The following is an 18,268-nucleotide window of genomic DNA, read 5'->3' as shown; positions in this document are numbered from 1 at the left end:
TTTCTTTCTGGGAAACCCAGACGGGTATGAGGGTTTCTTTCTGGGAAACCCAGATGGGTACGAAGGTTTCCGTTCTGGGAAGCCCAGACAGCTACGGGAAACTCCTCATAAAATTCAAAGACAAAAATAACACACAACTTCATTGCTGAGTGAGGCAGTGAAGTGTAAGAATGGCAGTGCTCACCATCACTGCTTCCCTGGTTTCATTAAAATAAAATAAAGCATCATCAGAAAATCACTGTGGTTGATAAAGCCCCCCCCCCCCCCAAAAAAAAAGAAAACAAAAAAACAAAAAACAAATGGGGAGTAATTTGGATCATGAATGGATTTGGCGATCCGCACAATCAAAACCATGCAAAGATCCTATAGCATTGCTAACGCAACTTTTGTAGAATTCTAGATTTTTAGAATCTTAAGTTTGGAGTTTCAAAGCTGGAGTTTCTTACCGAGCCACGTGACAGCTCAGTTAGCACAGTGTCACTGTTAGCAGGACACGTTTTCTAACAAACCAACATAGTGTGGACGTTAGTGAACGCTATCAACGTTGTTCTCAACATGCGTCTATATGCATGTGTCACTCTGCCTTATTGACCGTGGCCACAGTTGTGGTCTCTCTGTCTGGGCCTGAACCCTAAAGATACATAACACACGTGCCTTCTTCTAATCCAGGCCGTTTGTTACATTATATTTATATGAGACTGACATTTTTATGTTTGGTTCCTTTGCCAACAACTGAGCTGATTTTCCGTGAGTGGAAAACTGGAGGTTTAATAATAGCCACTATTAGGCTGTAGCGCAAGTCCCATGTTGTTGTTTTTGTTTGCTTGGATATTTTGGTCCTTTCAATGACATGGTAGTATTATGTTCTGGTGTTATTGTTGGACGCCTCACTCTGTAAGGCATGCAACACGTTCAGGTTCACTTCAAGGTCATCTTTGTGCCGTTGACCTACAGACAGGAACACAACAGATTGTCTCAGGCACTGAAACTGTGTTCATTTTGACAGCAAATTTTGATTCAGTTTTAGCCTAGTTTTAGTTGACTGAATATTAGTCGACTAAATTTACAGTTGATTAAGTCGAGTAAAAATGTATGTTGGCGAGCCTTGATGGCGTCGTAATGCCTGATTTTACACTTAGCTGCGTGCCGAGGGATTTAAAATCTACTTTTAAATAGCTAATCGCAATTATTTGTACTAGACCATACCCGTCCGGGGATATGAGCACCCAAAGTATGTGCAGTGTGGGTTATGCGCTGTGCACAGACAGTATATCAGGGATGGAAAGTGACACACAAGAAATCTCTGGCGTCGACATAAAAAGGCTAATAAACAGTGTACATTTTGGGAAAGGTAAAAACGGGCGGCGTCATCTGGTGCATAATGCTAATGGACAATGGGCGTGTGCAGATTCAGATCAATTGCTCAAGCGATTGAGGAGAACCGGGCAGGACAGAGAACAGAGAACATAGAACAGACATATCCTGTCCACAGAGGTTTGGTCATTTATATGTAGGATGACAATTAATCGTCAACTTAAATGTTGTAATCGTGCACTGTCCATCACCAAAATACTTTTGTTTTGAAGGACATGTGAAGGAAACTTGAGTTTCATGTAGCAGCTCTTCTGAAAGTGACGGTCAGCCAGAGGACTGTCAAGTTTTTATGATGTTGAAAGTGACAGTCAGCCAGAAGACTGTCACTGGATGCTTTGTCATAAAACTCCTGATGTCAAATGAACCTGTTTTAAATGTCTACTGTAGCTGTCAGCCATAATGCTGTTCTGCTGCTTCTACTATTGGACTCATCTCAGTTATACGTACTCCATGATATGGAAATTTCATGTCACAATAATTGTGCCAAAAATAACCGTGATTAAAGGCAGATAATGTAACTTTGCCCTGTGTTTACATGACAAAACAATGTTGTTGCATTTATAGCAGCAGTTATCAGTCACTGGAGTAGTGTGGTGGTGTTTACCTAGAGAAACAAATTGTCCTGTTTTCACTGTTTGTTCCCCGTCTACCAAAACAAACATTACTGTATGTTTGTATCCCTAAAAATACAGTAGATTGGGCAAGTGACACTACGGAATATAAATGACACAAAGACATGTCAGGAATGGTCCTGGACGAAACCCTTAGTTTTGAGTTAAACCCAGTTCAAACCAGTGGTTCCCTTCTGCTGGGTGTGTACGTATAACATACAGAGTCCATTTTTGTAACCCTTCTATTAAAGGAGCTCTTATTCAGCCATTTTCAACCAATATCATTATAATATGGCAGCATTTCTGTCTAACTCACATCGCGTCTCATTGGTGGGCTGTGGACAGTTCGGAAACCTGCCTCCCAGTGACATCATCGAGCTAATTATGTCTGTCTGCCTGCACTGGCTTGATCAACAGCAACAGTGCCCACACACACTCACACACACACACACACACACACACACACACACACACACACACACACTCACAGACACACACACACACACACACACACACACACACACACAAACACACACACACACACACACACACACACACACACACACACACACACACACACACACACACACACACACACACACACACACAAACACACACACAAACACACACACACACACACACACACACACACACACACACACACACACACACACACACACACACACACACACACACACACACAAACTAATGTTTCCCCAATTGCGGCACCGATCGATGAACCAATCACACGGTTGTAATGTTGTTCTTCTTCTCCACCCCCCACCCCCAACCCCCCTCCTTTCCGTGTGTGTGTGTGTGTGTGTGTGTGTGTGTGTGTGTGTGTGCGTGTGCGTGTGTGCGTGTGCGTGTGCGTGTGCGTGTGCATGTGTGTGTGTGTGTGTGTGTGTAGGTCCAGGCCTAGCGTTCATAGCCTATCCCAAGGCGGTGTCCATGATGCCTATGCCAACGTTCTGGGCCATCCTGTTCTTCATCATGTTACTGCTGCTGGGCCTCGACAGTCAGGTGAGGATGAGGATGTGGATGGTCACGTCCTTTCTTTGTCCACTGTAAAACCCCATGTGGTCAAGCGGAGACCCTCAGGGCTCTGCGCTGGTGTCTGTTCTGTTTTCTGTTTCCGTGGGGCAGTGGTGGAAAAAAGTACTCAAATGTTTTAAAGTAAAGTAAAAGTATCAATACTGCAATGTAGAAGTAGGCCTACTCTGTTACAAGTAAAAGTCCGGAATTCAAAATTTGCTTGAGTAAAAGTACAAAAGTATTAGTATCAAAATGTATTTAAAGTACCAAAAGTAAAAGTACTACAATGTTTGAAAATAGCCTAGGTATAAAATAGGGCTGAAGTGTTTAATGTATGTTTTATAATGTAGTAATTTATACTAGTAACTAAAGTTTTGAAATAATTGTAGTGGAGTAAAAGTACAGTATTTGCTTCTGAGATGTAGTGGAGTAGAAGTAAAAGTACTTCAAAATTGTACTTAAGTACAGTACTTGAGTAAATGTACTTAGTTACTTTACACCCCAAGCTTTCGCTGAAAATAGCAGATCGACAAGCTCATAACGTGACGCGTCACGTTATGAGCTTGTCGATCCACCATCTTGGTGCTTCCTGTCCCGAAAAGCAACCGGAAACTAATGCTATTGGCTGGAAGGGCGGCGAAGGGCGGGTCTTCACTCGGTAGAGCCAGTAGAAGCCCTAGAGGCATACCCTACTTTATCATCAATTTTAAAATGAATGGGACCATAATTTACAAAAACGCATGAAATGGTAATTGAACAAAGAGGTCAAGCGACTGAACGCATGGCGTATTTATGACAATGATTACTAAGGTAATAAAATCAAGTGTAAAGTCCGGTCCAATCCCCATCGCAATCAATGGCGTGGTAATTGTTCTGCAGTCGGCAGGGGGGAAATAGTGACACCTGCTAGGCCATTAATGAGAACTGCAGTCTTAAAAAAGCCCTTCTTTATGGGCCTCAATTCCAGCGGGGATCCGGTTTTGACGATCACGTCGGCTCCCATTCTAAAGCGCACACTGAAACTCAATTCTCTTCCTGTAGTTTTTTCTCCTCGCATATCACTGTTTAACGTAATCCGCTCTAACTACAATCATGGAGATCCGTTTGACATGCGGTTTTCACTGGGAGATACAGTGAGATGTCGCGGATGTAAACAGACCGTGTACGGCTCAATCTTAAGGATTTTAACAAGATCTATGGCGACATGAAAAAAACAAAAAAACAACAATAACACGTTGGCACTGGTGAGTACATTATGAGATTAACCTCTGGCGGTCAATGTGTTAAGAACCGGCGCGACGTGTTTCCACCTTGAAGATCGCAATTATGATTGGCGTGACATCATAATGATGAATCAGTCTTAAAGGTATCATGACATTCATTTTCACTTTTTTTATTTTCAATGTTTTATTTGGGGTTTTATGACCTCAATTACACCCAAAAAACCTGAACTTAGAACATTCAGTGGATTTTCTGTGGTCTGGGGTTTTCTGAATAATTAGGCTGAAAAGTAATCTGAGCTTGGCCCTTCGACAGTGAGGTCACAGTCGATTAATCCCGCCCACTCTCCTCCTCGCCCCTCCCCTCCCCTATCCTTTCCTTTGGGGGGGGCGGAGCAAAGGCGATGATTGACAGGCAAAATCCCTCACCAGCGACACCCGCAGGCAAAGATTTCTTTTTTCATTGCAGTTGAAAAGGCTTTAGAAATGTGAGAGAAAAACACCTGCCATTGATCACTGGAATGGAATTTTCACTTAAAACTTTTTTTACACTTTTGAAGGACCAGGACAAAGACTTTGAATGTGGTGTAAAAGTGAATGTCATGAAAGCTTTAAGTCCTCCCTTGTCTGTGACACTGAATTGTGTCAAGGTCAAGAAAATGACTGTCTCTGTCTCTCTCTGTGTGTGTCTCTCTCTCTCTCTGGGCGTGCGGGCATCAGTTTGTGGAGGTGGAAGGGCAGATCACTTCATTGGTTGATCTGTACCCGTCCTTCCTAAGGAAGGGTTACCGTAGAGAGATTTTCATCGCTGTGATCTGCTTCTGCAGCTACCTACTGGGACTCACCATGGTCACCAAGGTAACTCACACACACACACGCACACGCACACACACACACACGCACACGCACACGCACACACGCACGCACGCACGCACGCACGCACGCACGCACGCACGCACGCACGCACGCACGCACACACACACACACACACACACACACACACACACACGCGCACGCAGCTGGAAGGGTAGGTGGGGATGTTATATATGGTCAGAATCAGCTTTGTTTGTGTTCTTATATGTGCTATTGTCTTATGAGTAAGACAATCAGGGGACTATTGTTGAATTATCTATTTCTAACCCAATGGTTCTCATGTCGAGGACCCCCAAATGAATGTATATTTTACCGGGGACCCCCATCTGAAAATATTTTGTGCCAGGGACCCCCATAAACGATTTGTGTTGTTAAAATGTTTTAAAAATATTCCACATTTTGCACATTGTTTCCAAAAATGTTTTTGAAAACAGCCAATCTACAAGCTCACAATGTGTCTTTTCAACACGTATTTTCAAAAAGCTGATTTATATAGGGGTTAAAGTGGTCAATTAACAGTAAGAGCAACAGTAAGAGAAACAAATTTTGCAAGAGAAACAAGCGAACAGGTCTATGAAAAAAAAAAAATCTTGTTTTCCAACATGTTTTCAGATGGGGGTCCATGGACAAATACATATTAATCTCAGGGGTCCTTGCCAATGTTTGAGAACCACTGATCTAAACAGTATTAGGAAGCAAGCCCAAATAAGCAACTACACTTTAGGAACCACCCTGGAAAATAAATACATTTACAAGATCATTTACAGGAAAAACAACCCCAAAGTCGCTTAGAATAAGCAGGCATGGCAACGCTGAACAGGCATCCTCAATGAAATATAAAAAGCATCAAAACACAAACACAATAAAACACAGTAATGGACACAATAAAACAAACAGCATGGGAACAGAGCCAGTGGTACGTTGCTATTTCTGGCCGGCTGTGCTGTCAGTTTGAGAAACGCAGAAAAAAAGCAGAATGTATAAATCTATTACTGTCCTGGTCTGCTCCCTCCCGAGGGAATAGTGACACGGCTATTTGTGATGTCAAGTCATGAGAACTTCCATTGCACCCACACACGCACGCAAATGCACTTAAAGTACCAAAAGTAAAAGTACTTAAATGTTTGAAAATAGCAGATCTACAAGCTTGTAGATCGGCTATTTTTTAAATAGTTTATAAAATAGGGGTAAAGTGGTTATAATGTAATAATTTATATCTGCAAAGTAACTAGTAACTAAAGTTTTCAAATAATTGTAGTGGAGTAAAAGCACAATATTTGCCTCTGAGATGTAGTGGAGTAAAAGTATAGACAATTGGAAATACTCCAGTACAGTAAAAGTACCTCAAAATTGTACAGTACATGAGTAAATGTACTTAGTAACTTTACACCACTGCACACACACACACACACACACACACACACACACGCACACACACACACACACACACACACACACGTACGTACACATGCTCACACATGCACACACACACACACACACACACACACACACACACACACACACACACACACACACACACACACACACACACACACACACACACACACACACACACACACGCACACACACACACACACACACACACTAGAAACAAAGTAGTAAACAATGAACCTAGCATCCGTCTAAACAACATTCTATCTAAATAACATTTTACGTTTTGGTCAAGAAAAGCCTAAGTAACAAAAACAATTGGGTACAGTGCAAGAATACACATATTATGATTGATACTGTAGACCTTAAGGTGCTTGTATTCCATTGGACATCTTCTCTCTCTCTCTCTCTCTCTCTCTCTCTCTCTCTCTCTCTCTCTCTCTCTCTCTCTCTCTCTCTCTCTCTCTCTCTCTCTCTCTCTCTCTCTCTCGTGTTCCCATGCCAACGTCTTTTTATGGCTGTGATGGCCTGGTTTGAGTTTAGCATTCCCAGAGAGACTTTCTCACACTGGACACACACGCACGCACACGTGCACACACACACACACACGCACGCACGCACGCATCTCTCTCTCTCTCTCTCTCTCATAGTGTATAGCTCCTAATTTAACCGATCTACAAGCTCACAACGCTTGTAGATCGGCTATGTTCAACCATTTTATTTACAAAAATAATAATAAAAAGGGAACATTTTGGACGTACAAGGTTTTCACTCGACAGCGAAGATATTCATTTGTATGTGTGTTATATCGCCCCCTACAGGGTGGGATGTACGTGTTCCAGCTGTTTGACTACTATGCAGCCAGTGGTGTTTGCCTCTTGTGGGTGGCATTCTTTGAATGTATCGCTGTAGCCTGGGTTTATGGTGAGTACACATGCAAGCACACACACGCACACACACACACACACACACACACACACACACACACACACACACACACACACACACACACACACACACACACACACACACCAAACACAAACACAGGTTTGTTGTAATAGCCTACTATACTTGTGGAGGACATTAACATTTTAGGAGGCCAATTTGAACGCCATTTGTGCACCTAAAAAAAAAAAAAAAAAACGTAAGCCTAAAGCCGCAAAATAGCAGACCTAGTAGATCCGCAATTTTTCTGTGCACAACACTAGCTTACAACTACATGCAAATCAGGCATAACGCTATCTCTAATCCCTAAACATACCTTCTGAATGTCTAATCCTAAACCCTAACCCCAACCTGAATCTCTAAAAATAGTTTTTTACCCATAGAACACACTTTTTATCTTGTGAGCAGGGTTGCATTGCTCATGGGACGGCCTTGCACGCCGTGCAGGAACTTATTTGACCAGGAGCACGCGCAGGCACATGCATAGATTTAAAACAACTTTAAATTCACACCTCAATTAAGTTTACAAAGGCTCACACCAGGCGAATTAACATAGGAATGAGCCTAGATGCATATCAATTGTCCATTGTGTGACCTGTAGTGTAGGTGTTAAGCGACGTGCGCGTCACATCATTAAAATAGAGTGCAACCACGTTCCAATTCAGCATTGCAACACTGCTTGTGAGGAACAAGGAAAACGGTCCTCTAACGTCTATTTCTCATATTTTACTGTACTTGTGGGGACATTTTGGTCCTCACAAGTATATTGAGCACAACAATGCTCATTTCACTGTTGAGACAAGACGCCAGTCTTGGCTGCAGTACATTTTGCCTACATGTTCGGCCAGCTGTTTTCGTCACGTTTCTGGGTTTTTCTTTTCCAGGCGCTGATAATTTCTACGATGCGATTGAGGACATGATCGGCTACAGACCAAATCCATGGATGAAATGGAGCTGGACTATTATCACGCCTCTCCTGTGTATGGTGAGGACACACACACACACACACACACACACACACACACACACACACACACACACACACACACACACACACACACACACACACAGAGTGCGACAGCCACGCGCAGCCAAGCATAAAATGACATGTCTTAGTTACTGGATCTCTTCCCCACTCGTCCCTCCCTAACATTTTAGTCTAGTTTTTTAGTTTTTGACGGAATTGTGAATATTATTCTTAGTTTTAGTCATCATAGCTTAGTTTTTATTTAGTTATTTTGTCAGTGAAAAAAGGTAGTCCACGGGAAAAAAATCGTCATAGTTTTAGTCGACGAAATGAACGCTGGTCTTTAGTAGCCTGCTGCCAGAGACCTTGTGGCTGCCTATAGGGCTGTCACGATAATGTCATTTTACTTGTTGATTACTTGTCATACAACTAATTGCAATTAACGATTTAAAGGAGAATTCCGGACTACCTTTTTACCTTTTATATGATATTATTATATCCTAGGACGACCTACCTACCTACAGTAGAAAAAAATCATCTCGAGTCCACCACAGCTAAAAACCTGTGCGTACGTACGGTCCATGTGCTGGATCGAGTATTTTAATAGCTTCTTTTTTTCTTTATATTTTTTTAGATCTGACGTTCATATCAACAGAAACCTCGCCACAGTGTTGTTGTCCCAAATGGGTCGCCGTTAGTGTTTACAAACTGACTTGGATGACATCACGGGTGAAATCTCGTCTTGCGAGACTTACGGATGGGCACATCCAACACAAACACTGTGGAGAGTTTTCTGTCGATATGAACGTCAGATCTCACCAAAAAAAAAAAATATATTAATTATTAACCCATTGAGACCTGAAGCCGATTCTACATGTCTCCTAAATCTCAACAGTATTCTGAAAAACGCATGTTTCTATATCAGTGGTGCTCAATCTTTTTCATGTCAAGGACCCCCAAAATTATATGTATTTGGCCGCGGACCCCCATCAAAATATTTTGTTCCAGCGACCCTCAGAAGCAAAGATTTGAGTTAAAAATGTTCGCTTTGAAAATATATATATTCAAAGATTTGCACACATTTTCACGATTTTTCAAAAATAGCAGATTTACAAGCTCGTAGCGCGGCACTCGGTGCCAAATCTAAAAATGACACAGTTCCAGGTCTTAATGGGTTAAAATACACAATCTAGCGCATGGACCGCACGCTCGGGTTTTTAGCTGCGGGGGACTCGGGATGGAGTTATGCATTTTTTTCTACTCTACCACTCGTCCTAGGATATAATAATATCATATAAAAGGTAAGAAAAAGGTAGTCCGGAATTCTCTTTTAAGTGTGATTTTCGCATTGAACATTGGAACGTGGGTTTGTACACATCAATTACATGGGGCATTAAAAATAGTGAAAATATATGACAATTTTGACAAATACTCCAAAATGAATGTGTGTCGACTTCCCTGTTCCTCTTCCTGTTCAGAGCACCTTCGTCTTCTCATTGGTCAAATACAAGCCACTGACGTACAACAAGGTCTACGAGTATCCTGATTGGTCCATCGGAGTGGGCTGGACCCTAGCCCTGGCCTCCATGATTTGCATCCCCATGGTGGTCGTCATCAAGATCATCCAATCAGACGGGCCGCTCATAGAGGTGCGTGGGGCAAGCAGCACAGTAGTTGACACATGCAGGGAATTGCTTCTTTTTTTTTTTGCATTTTATGTAAGGGAACAAAACGATGCAAATAAAATGTACAAAAACAAAAAGAACACAACATACATGTTAAAGGGGGTGTAAGTGATATGTTGTGGTTAAAATAAGTGCTAAATAGCTCTATAGTCTTGTTGTAATCATTGCTATAGTGCTTGTTCAGTAACAGTGTTGAATAGCTCTATATTGTGAAAACCTGACCAGAAAATGCATTTTCTGTTTATTAAAGAGCTGGAGAGACATGGAGACCCCTGTTACTGAATAAACACTACAGCAATGATAACTATGACAATATAGAGCGATTTAGCACTGTTACTGAACAAACACTCTATTAGCAACGATTACTATCACAATATAGAGCTATTTAACACTGTTAGTGAACAAACACTCTATAGCAGTTACAATAATATAGAGCTATTTAATAGAAATATATAAAAACAAATATTTGAATAATTGACTCCGCCCCTCTCTCGTCCTGTGTGCAGAGGATCAAGGCGGTTGCGGCCCCCGTGAGGGGCGGGGCCAGCTCCCGCCCGGCGGACCACCGCGGGCCCAAGGAGCTCCGCTACCCCCTGGACCCCAACGGGAACAACGGCAAGGGGGGAGGCAGCCTCCTCCTCAAAGGCCCCACCCACACCATCGTAGAGACCATGATGTGAGGGGGAGGGGCTTCCTCTGTGAGAAACGCCCACCTCTCCTCCAACTCCGCCCCCCCCCCCCCCCCCCAAATCACTTCTTCTACTACTTCTTTCTATACGTTCTTTCTAAGCTAGCCGGCTTTCTGTCTGTTTGTCTGTCTGTCTGTCTGTCCGTGCGGAAGGCTGGGCAGGGTGTTGACAAAGACTGAAGTACCGTTTTGGGTTGTTTTTTTCTTTCTTTTTCTTTTTTTTTTTCGTTGGAGAACTTCCAAAGGTTCCTTTTTTATTTTTTTATTTAAACAATAATAATTCTGAAGAGGTTTGGGGATTTCTTATTGGATTTAACCAAAAAGGAAATTATCGTGTCTTGAGCCAGGATCAGAATCACTTTTATTGGCTGAAAGCAAAAATAACTTATTTCTGTTGGCGATATTGTGACTTTGTCACTCACAAAGACTTAAGGCCAGTACATACTACTTCCAACGTCGCGGTTCAGGACAGGCTTTCTGAGCTAAAGTTAGGAGATTCAGGACACCTGGAGGTGCACAAGTTCCAAGAGAAAGTTCTGACACCGCCCATCAGAAGTTCTGAATGACGTCAATTTGTGGTTATGTCACCTCCCTTTACGGAGAAAAGTTCCCACGTCGGATGGAGTACGGATTGCTCTTTAACGATCGCGTAAGATCACAAAAAAAAATCTCTCTTTTGTCAAATGTTTAATAATCTAAAAGACAAAACTACAGTTTCACGTAGCCGACTCAATTAAATGTCTGTTTGCGATCTTCAATCAGAGACAGGTCCGGCTCCTCGGCGAACAGGACCTTCCTTAACGGAAAAGGAAAAAAATATCTTGATTTGCAATCCAAACAGTAAGAATGTAAAAAACGCACAGAAAGTCCCAAACCTCCTCGTACAGGGAGCAAAGTGTCCTATGAGGATGTGAAATGTGACGTATTTGTCTACCCTTGTCGTCTGTGGCGTACCGTATCGTTGTAGCTTATCTATCTATCTATCTATCTATCTATCTATCTTAGATCGTTTACAGTTCTGTATTACTGCATTAGGTGCTCTCCCTTGCCTACCCAAATTACAACATTTGTTTGATTTTGTTTTTATTTTCTACAGAGGAAGTTACATTGTTATTGTTCTTTTATCCTCCGTCAATGTTTATAATGTTTGTTTTTTTTGTTTTTTTTATTAAGACTATATAATGGTATTATCTATTGATGATAATTGCTGTAGTTTTACATAGAAGGAAAAAAACTAAACGGTTTGGGATCAGATGAAACATTACTAAGCTATTGTACTTTACAGAAAGGCCGTTTATGCATTTATGTCAATATGTGTCAATATGAATTTATAGCTTTTCCTGTTGTGTAAATATACAGTTGTGGGCCATGTTCCAATTAACACGCTGACTGATGCTAATCCAGTTAGCACGCTAACTGATGCTAATCCAACGCGTTGTGTTACGGCCACGGTTCGATTGGAGGGCTTTTTTTCTTTTATACATTTAGAGTAAGATAAGACCTTTATTGATGTTGCGAGGGAAATTCGTCAAGTAGCCCTTTTCTCCCCAATTTAGTCGTTACTCCCACTGCTTGCCACTGCTGTTGTATCCTCCTGGCTCACCTGCCAGTGAGGAGCCCCCACCGGGAGGACGTACTGTTGGACGCTACTGGCTCACTTGCCAGTGAGGAGCCTCCGTCCTACTCCTCCTGTTCAACATTCCCCCTTGATAGGCTCCGCCCCCAGCCTGTAGGAGTCGCTAGCGCGGCGTCAAAGCTCAGAACACTTTACGAATCGAACCCTGGTTGTAGCCAATGGTTGAAAGGCCGAGGTTGGACAGTTGGACACCAGACTGACATATCATGCGTTTCACTGCCTTTTATCAACAAACACCCCATCCAGATCTTTGTGAGATCTGGTGAACGGTCTGTGTTGGACAACGCCAACCAATCACAGACAGAGTTTGACCCGATTGGATGCTGGTTGGCTGCCATGTTTTTGATCCTGCTCCTTCTCAAGAAATGTCCAGACTGATTTGAATATCATTTAAAATGGCTGAAGAATTCAACGACGACCATTATGACAAATCAAAATACCAAACTCTAAAGAAATGAGCGTGTTCAGGCGCTACTATTACTTAGCATGAGGAGGAGGAGGGTGGAGCTAGCATGGCTGCCACTGGCTACATTATATTTTCCAACAGATTTGATCATTGGATAGCGCTAATTGAACACTCCCCCGGGCGTGGCCGTTGACCAAGTGTGTTGGAAAAAGGAATATGGCCCTGTTCCATTATCAGTGTTGAACACTTCTGGTTGGCCTTGATAACATTTGGAAAATGGCCCACTATATATATATATATCTCTACATTCTATGGGCTGGATTTTAAACAAAACGACTTTTACAATCCTCAAAAACAATACTTTATTACATTCTCTGTGTAACTCGAGAAGCGCCGTAATAGCGGTCATATGGTCTACTCACGACAAAATGAGTTTTTATTAGACATTAACGCTGATTATTACAACGATAAATAGCATCATGATTGTTAGTCTTTTTTATATTGTCTGCATACATAGAGGTTATGTTTGTTGTTGCTGTTGGGTGGAAACATTGTATGTCCAAAATTCCTTTTTGATTTTATTTTTTAAAACATAAAAAAATAGTTGAAAATAGTGAATCTACAAGCTGACTTGTAGATCGACAATTCTCACTACTTTTGTGCCAACCTCTTGTATGATTAAGTAGGGCATTGAAATATGGAGATATGATGTTTCTGCCTGACAGCAACGTTGTGTAAGTTCATTCACTCAGGAGCTCCACTTTAACAGTGGTGAGAGAAAACTACTCAAGATTATTTACTCAAGTAAAATGTACTGATACCACCATATAGAAATTCTCTCTTACAAGTAAAAGTCCCGTACTCAAAAGTTTTTTTCCAAACGTTTTCAGCATTTGCCAAAAATACCTTTTTAAAATAGCCAATCTACAAGCTCACAACATGTTGCACTGCGACGGGTTGTGAGCTTGTTAATCGGCTATTTTCGAATGGACGGACATATAAAATAGGGGCTTAATTGGTCCATGTAAATGTTTGTATTTATATTCTAAATCTACAAAGTAACTTGTAACTAATTGTAGTGGAGTAAAAAAATACAATATTTGACCCCTGATATGTAGCGGAGTAGAAGTATAAAGTATTGAAAAAATTGAAATACTTACCCTAACCCAAGTAAAGTAAAAGTACCTGAAAATGATACTTTAGTGCAGTGCTTGAGTAAATATACTTAGTTACTTTCCACCACTGTCCTTTAGGACTGTCAAATCATTTCAGTTTTTATTTTTTATTTTTATCTACGACTACATTCACGCCGAGCGCCAAAGACGAGGTTATTTTAATGTTTTAATTTTAAAGGAATACGTCACCCCAACAAAAGTACTTTTCTGCGGTATAGAGAACAAAATTATTATATAAATGAATAATATAAACTCCAAAACAGCTGTGTAATCACTGATGAGTCTACTGACGATCTATGTTAAAAAACATAGATCGTCCAATATTTCGTCAAATATTGGATTATTGGCTCAGGAATGCGACAAAACTAAATAATCTCCATGAATTCAAGGCTTCATGGGATGAGTAAGTGATAGATTTGGTGACGTATTCCTTTAATACCAACTATAGGGCACAATTCTGATCTCGTCTGATGGTCTGGCTTTGCAAAAAAAATAAACAAAACATAACAAAAAAAACACAACTTTTCTCCAAGTCCCTTTAACCAGAGATAAATATACTCATAGATTCCGCATTGGAGCGTGCTCGGTGCGTCTACGCGGCCGCCATATTGGTACAGGTACAGGCATAGGGACGGGACGATAATCGTTATTATCTTTTATCACGATAAAAACATAAACGCTCATAATAATCATATCGCAGAGATTTTAATTTATCGCAAAATTGTCCTTTGTCATACACTGGACCTGAGTTGGCTCTGTACTTGGACCGCTCTTTGCCCAAAAAAAAGCAGATCTACAAGCTCCCAACGTCTGTGAGATTGTAGATCTGATATTTTTTGCAGTATAAGCATATTTTGATTATCGCAATAATACGATACGATACAATACTGCTTTATTGTCAGCTTTCACAGAAATGTGTCTTTCGACACAGCAGCCTCGAATGCAACATATAATATCGTTAACTGCAATTTAATTTGGCCACGATTCAATACTATTTTCATATCGTCTCATCCCTAGTACAGACATACTCCCATTCTCCACGTTCCAATACTCTAATGTCCACCTCCTCCGTCCTACACCAAAACTATGACGAAAAATATCCATCGACCATTTTGTCAATAAATAACTACAATGATCTTAAATGAATCAGATTCTCTCACCAAAAAAACACCATAGTTAAAGCGAAACACCCAAGTTTTCCGGTGTTGCGTCGAATGTGGTGACCTATCGAATTCTGTGACCAGAAGCTGTTCCGCCCGTCTGGAGCATGGGAAGCAATTGGGGAAAAGCATTTCATTGGCTGTCCTTCGGACCAATAGGGGATACATCATGATCCTTTCGACCAATGATCAAAAAATCACGGGAAAGTGACTGCTAGTCAAATTGAAACAAACCGGCGTATTTCTCGCTGCGGAATTCTGGACGGGTTCCCCTTGCCAATATGGCCGCCGCCCCGTTGATGCGCGATCCAGCAGCCAATGAGGGTCTGCGTATAGATGTCTGTGCCTTCAACACCAAGGACCATGGCACTCTCTATGATGGCTGCCTGCAACGTTTACTGTTTTATAAGCGTATACATCCATTCAAGTTAATTTAACCATAATCGGTTAGTTAATAATTATATTATAGACATATCAGTGTGATAAAGATGTTTACAGACAAGTCCCCACAAGTCACTTGAATACTGATACAACTTTTGATATGTTTTTTTAATGTGGTCATATCATAAAAACCAGTGATGGACAAAGTACTCAACAGCACCAGTACTTGAGTCAAAGTATAAATACTCCCGGTCAAATATTACTCGACTAAAAGTGAAAGTTGCTCTGGCAAATTTGTACTCTGGCAAAAAAGACTTGAGTATTCAAAAGTGCATGCTTTTAAGAAATATGTCTGTATTGAAAAGTACAAAGTACAATTAATATCAATAGCAGAAACAATTGTAGATCTAGATAATGCTATTTTCTCTATATTTGAAATAGGGCTTAAGAAGTTAATTCATAATGTACTTTTCCCTTCCTGGAAATGCAGTCTTGTCAACATTTCAATATTTGTCTTTGAAATGTCGTGGAGTGAAAGTCATAAAGTTTCTTTAAAAAAATACAAATACTCAAGTAAAGTATTGATTCTCAAGTAAATGTACTTTGTTACTGTCCACCACTGTTCACATCATAAACATAATCCAGGACCAGACATGTTATTCATATGGTATCAAATTATTCCTTTAACTATAAACAGCCATGTGAGAGTGTCAACTTTGTTTCTAATAGAGCTGTCAAATAAGCGTTTTAATACAAAATCTACTGAACATTTCTGCTTGGTGATCGATAAAGTTTTGTTTTATCTTATCTTATAAAAGGCTAAATAAACCTGGACAACAAACAAAGAAAACAGTGGATTAAAACTGTGAAATTCAAGTCACTCTCAGAGTTAAATGAAATAAAATAAAGAGCGTATTGTATGAGAGCTAAACTCTGGGCCAGGTTATCTAAAATGTCAGGTTGAAATTGTGTGTGAAATTTATACTGCCTACGTCTGTTTATCAGTGCTCCACTCCCTCTGCCTTCTCACACTCCCCGCCCAGTCGGCCAAAAAAAAAAAAAAAACTATACAAGCTTCCTGTTCAAAAACAAATCCCAGTTCGATTTTTAACAAAAATGTCGAAAATTTGTATATTGATTTTATTGTTTCGTCAGAGACGATACATTAGTGAGAGATATATGAAAATAAATAAATGGAAGCATCAGTAATGCATTAATAAGGCATTAATTTAAGCGATAATTATGCACAATGCAAGTTCGTATACCGCGGAATGTCGTTAATGTGAAAGATCGCTCCCGAGCGAAAAAAAATGTTTCTGAAGATTCTGTTTTTAAGTGAATGGACGACGAAAAAATATTTTATTTCTTTTATTTTTTATTTTCATGTTTTATTGTTGTAATATTATTCTTTTTTTTATTGTCTGTCACTCACATTTTTGCCTTTTTGTATTCCAAATAGAAAAGTGTATTTGACCTCTTGTCACGTACAACTGTCAATCAAAGAGAAAAAAAAGAAAAAAGAAAACAAAGCGGAAGCGAAAAAGAAGCTGCGATTTGTATAAACGTGCAATACTTTGTAGAAAGAGAAAGTATTTTTTTCATGCTGTTTTCATTTTTTTGTTTTCCAGTAGGTGGTACTATGACCGGTGGGCCAGGACAAAGTAGCCTACTCTGCTTGAGTACTGAGGAGTACTCAAGTACTTTAGTCAAAGTATATATACTCCTGGTAGAATATTACTACAAGTGGCTCTGTCGAATTTGTACTTGAGTTAAAGTCTCTGAGTATTGTACTTGCTTTTTTAAAAAGTACTTAGGTATAAAAGCACCAAAAATATTAATAAAAGTGACACTTTGTGAGCTTGTAATTCGGCTATTTTCAAGTGGTTTATTCAAAAGTACAATATTTTGTCTTTGAAATGGAGTGAAAGTATCCAAAAATACAAACACTCAAGTCAAGTACAGATACTCAAAATGTACTACAGTACTCAAGTGACTTTGTTCTTGTCTACCACTGGTACTGACTTTGTGAGTAGCCTGTGAATTCTTGAAAACCAGATTTTTTGTCCATTTTCAGGGGCCAATTTCAATTAAAAGCGTAAAAATGCTCTATACAGTTATAAAAAACCAAACGGATTTTAAGCTACTCCAATTCATATCTTGTGATTTGAAGATGCACTGAGAATAAAAAAACAATGATTTTAACATTGTCATAAAAATGTGCCTGAGTTTTATTTCTGAGTTAAGAAATACTGGGGGGAGCAGACCAAGAGCAGACCAAGTATGAATCCAAAGGTCAAGTTTACTAGGTATTGAGGGTTTAAGTGGTTAAATGTCTGCAAATATACATGAAAATCAAAAGATAATGTGTAAACAGACTGATGAATTGGGTACAAAGGACCACAATGGAAATAAGGCCCTGGGGCTTTTTGTGTTATCCCTTTTGGCATTATCTTTGACTGGACTACCTGTACTGTTAATAAGCTTGTTAATAAAGTATTCAATCAATCAATCAATCAATCAATCAATCAATCAATCAATCAATCAATCAATCAATCAAAAACACTACACAACACTGATGACAGTGCTGTCAAACAAGTCTATGAAGCTATTTATGAAATCTATGAGAAGAGTTTAATCTGCAACACAATTGTATACAATATAGTGGGGGTCCCTGCTTAATCTCTCTCTCAACTAAGGTGTTTTTCAGCCTCAACCTTGTT

At 40.2% G+C, this 18,268-nt stretch overlaps 1 protein-coding gene across 1 annotated transcript in view; it reads left to right on the top strand.

The window, feature by feature from the left end:
- The window catches only part of LOC308079425 (sodium- and chloride-dependent taurine transporter-like), a 46,635-nt gene extending 28,890 nt beyond the window's left edge, over window positions 1–17,745 (top strand). The window contains exons 10-15 of the mRNA XM_080420901.1: window positions 2,896–3,008; window positions 4,961–5,098; window positions 7,327–7,429; window positions 8,335–8,435; window positions 9,896–10,066; window positions 10,609–17,745. Of these exons, the coding sequence (XP_080277027.1) occupies window positions 2,896–3,008; window positions 4,961–5,098; window positions 7,327–7,429; window positions 8,335–8,435; window positions 9,896–10,066; window positions 10,609–10,782 (800 nt within the window). The 3' untranslated portion in view covers window positions 10,783–17,745. The remainder of the gene's footprint in view (window positions 1–2,895; window positions 3,009–4,960; window positions 5,099–7,326; window positions 7,430–8,334; window positions 8,436–9,895; window positions 10,067–10,608) is intronic.
- Window positions 17,746–18,268: the final 523 nt, after the last annotated feature.

Source organism: Gymnoscopelus braueri (assembly GCF_963280865.1).
Source record: "Gymnoscopelus braueri genome assembly, chromosome: 3".
Lineage (NCBI taxonomy): Eukaryota > Metazoa > Chordata > Actinopteri > Myctophiformes > Myctophidae > Gymnoscopelus > Gymnoscopelus braueri.
The sequence above is the reverse complement of the archived record's forward strand: the minus strand, read 5'-3'. Positions and strand labels throughout refer to the sequence as shown.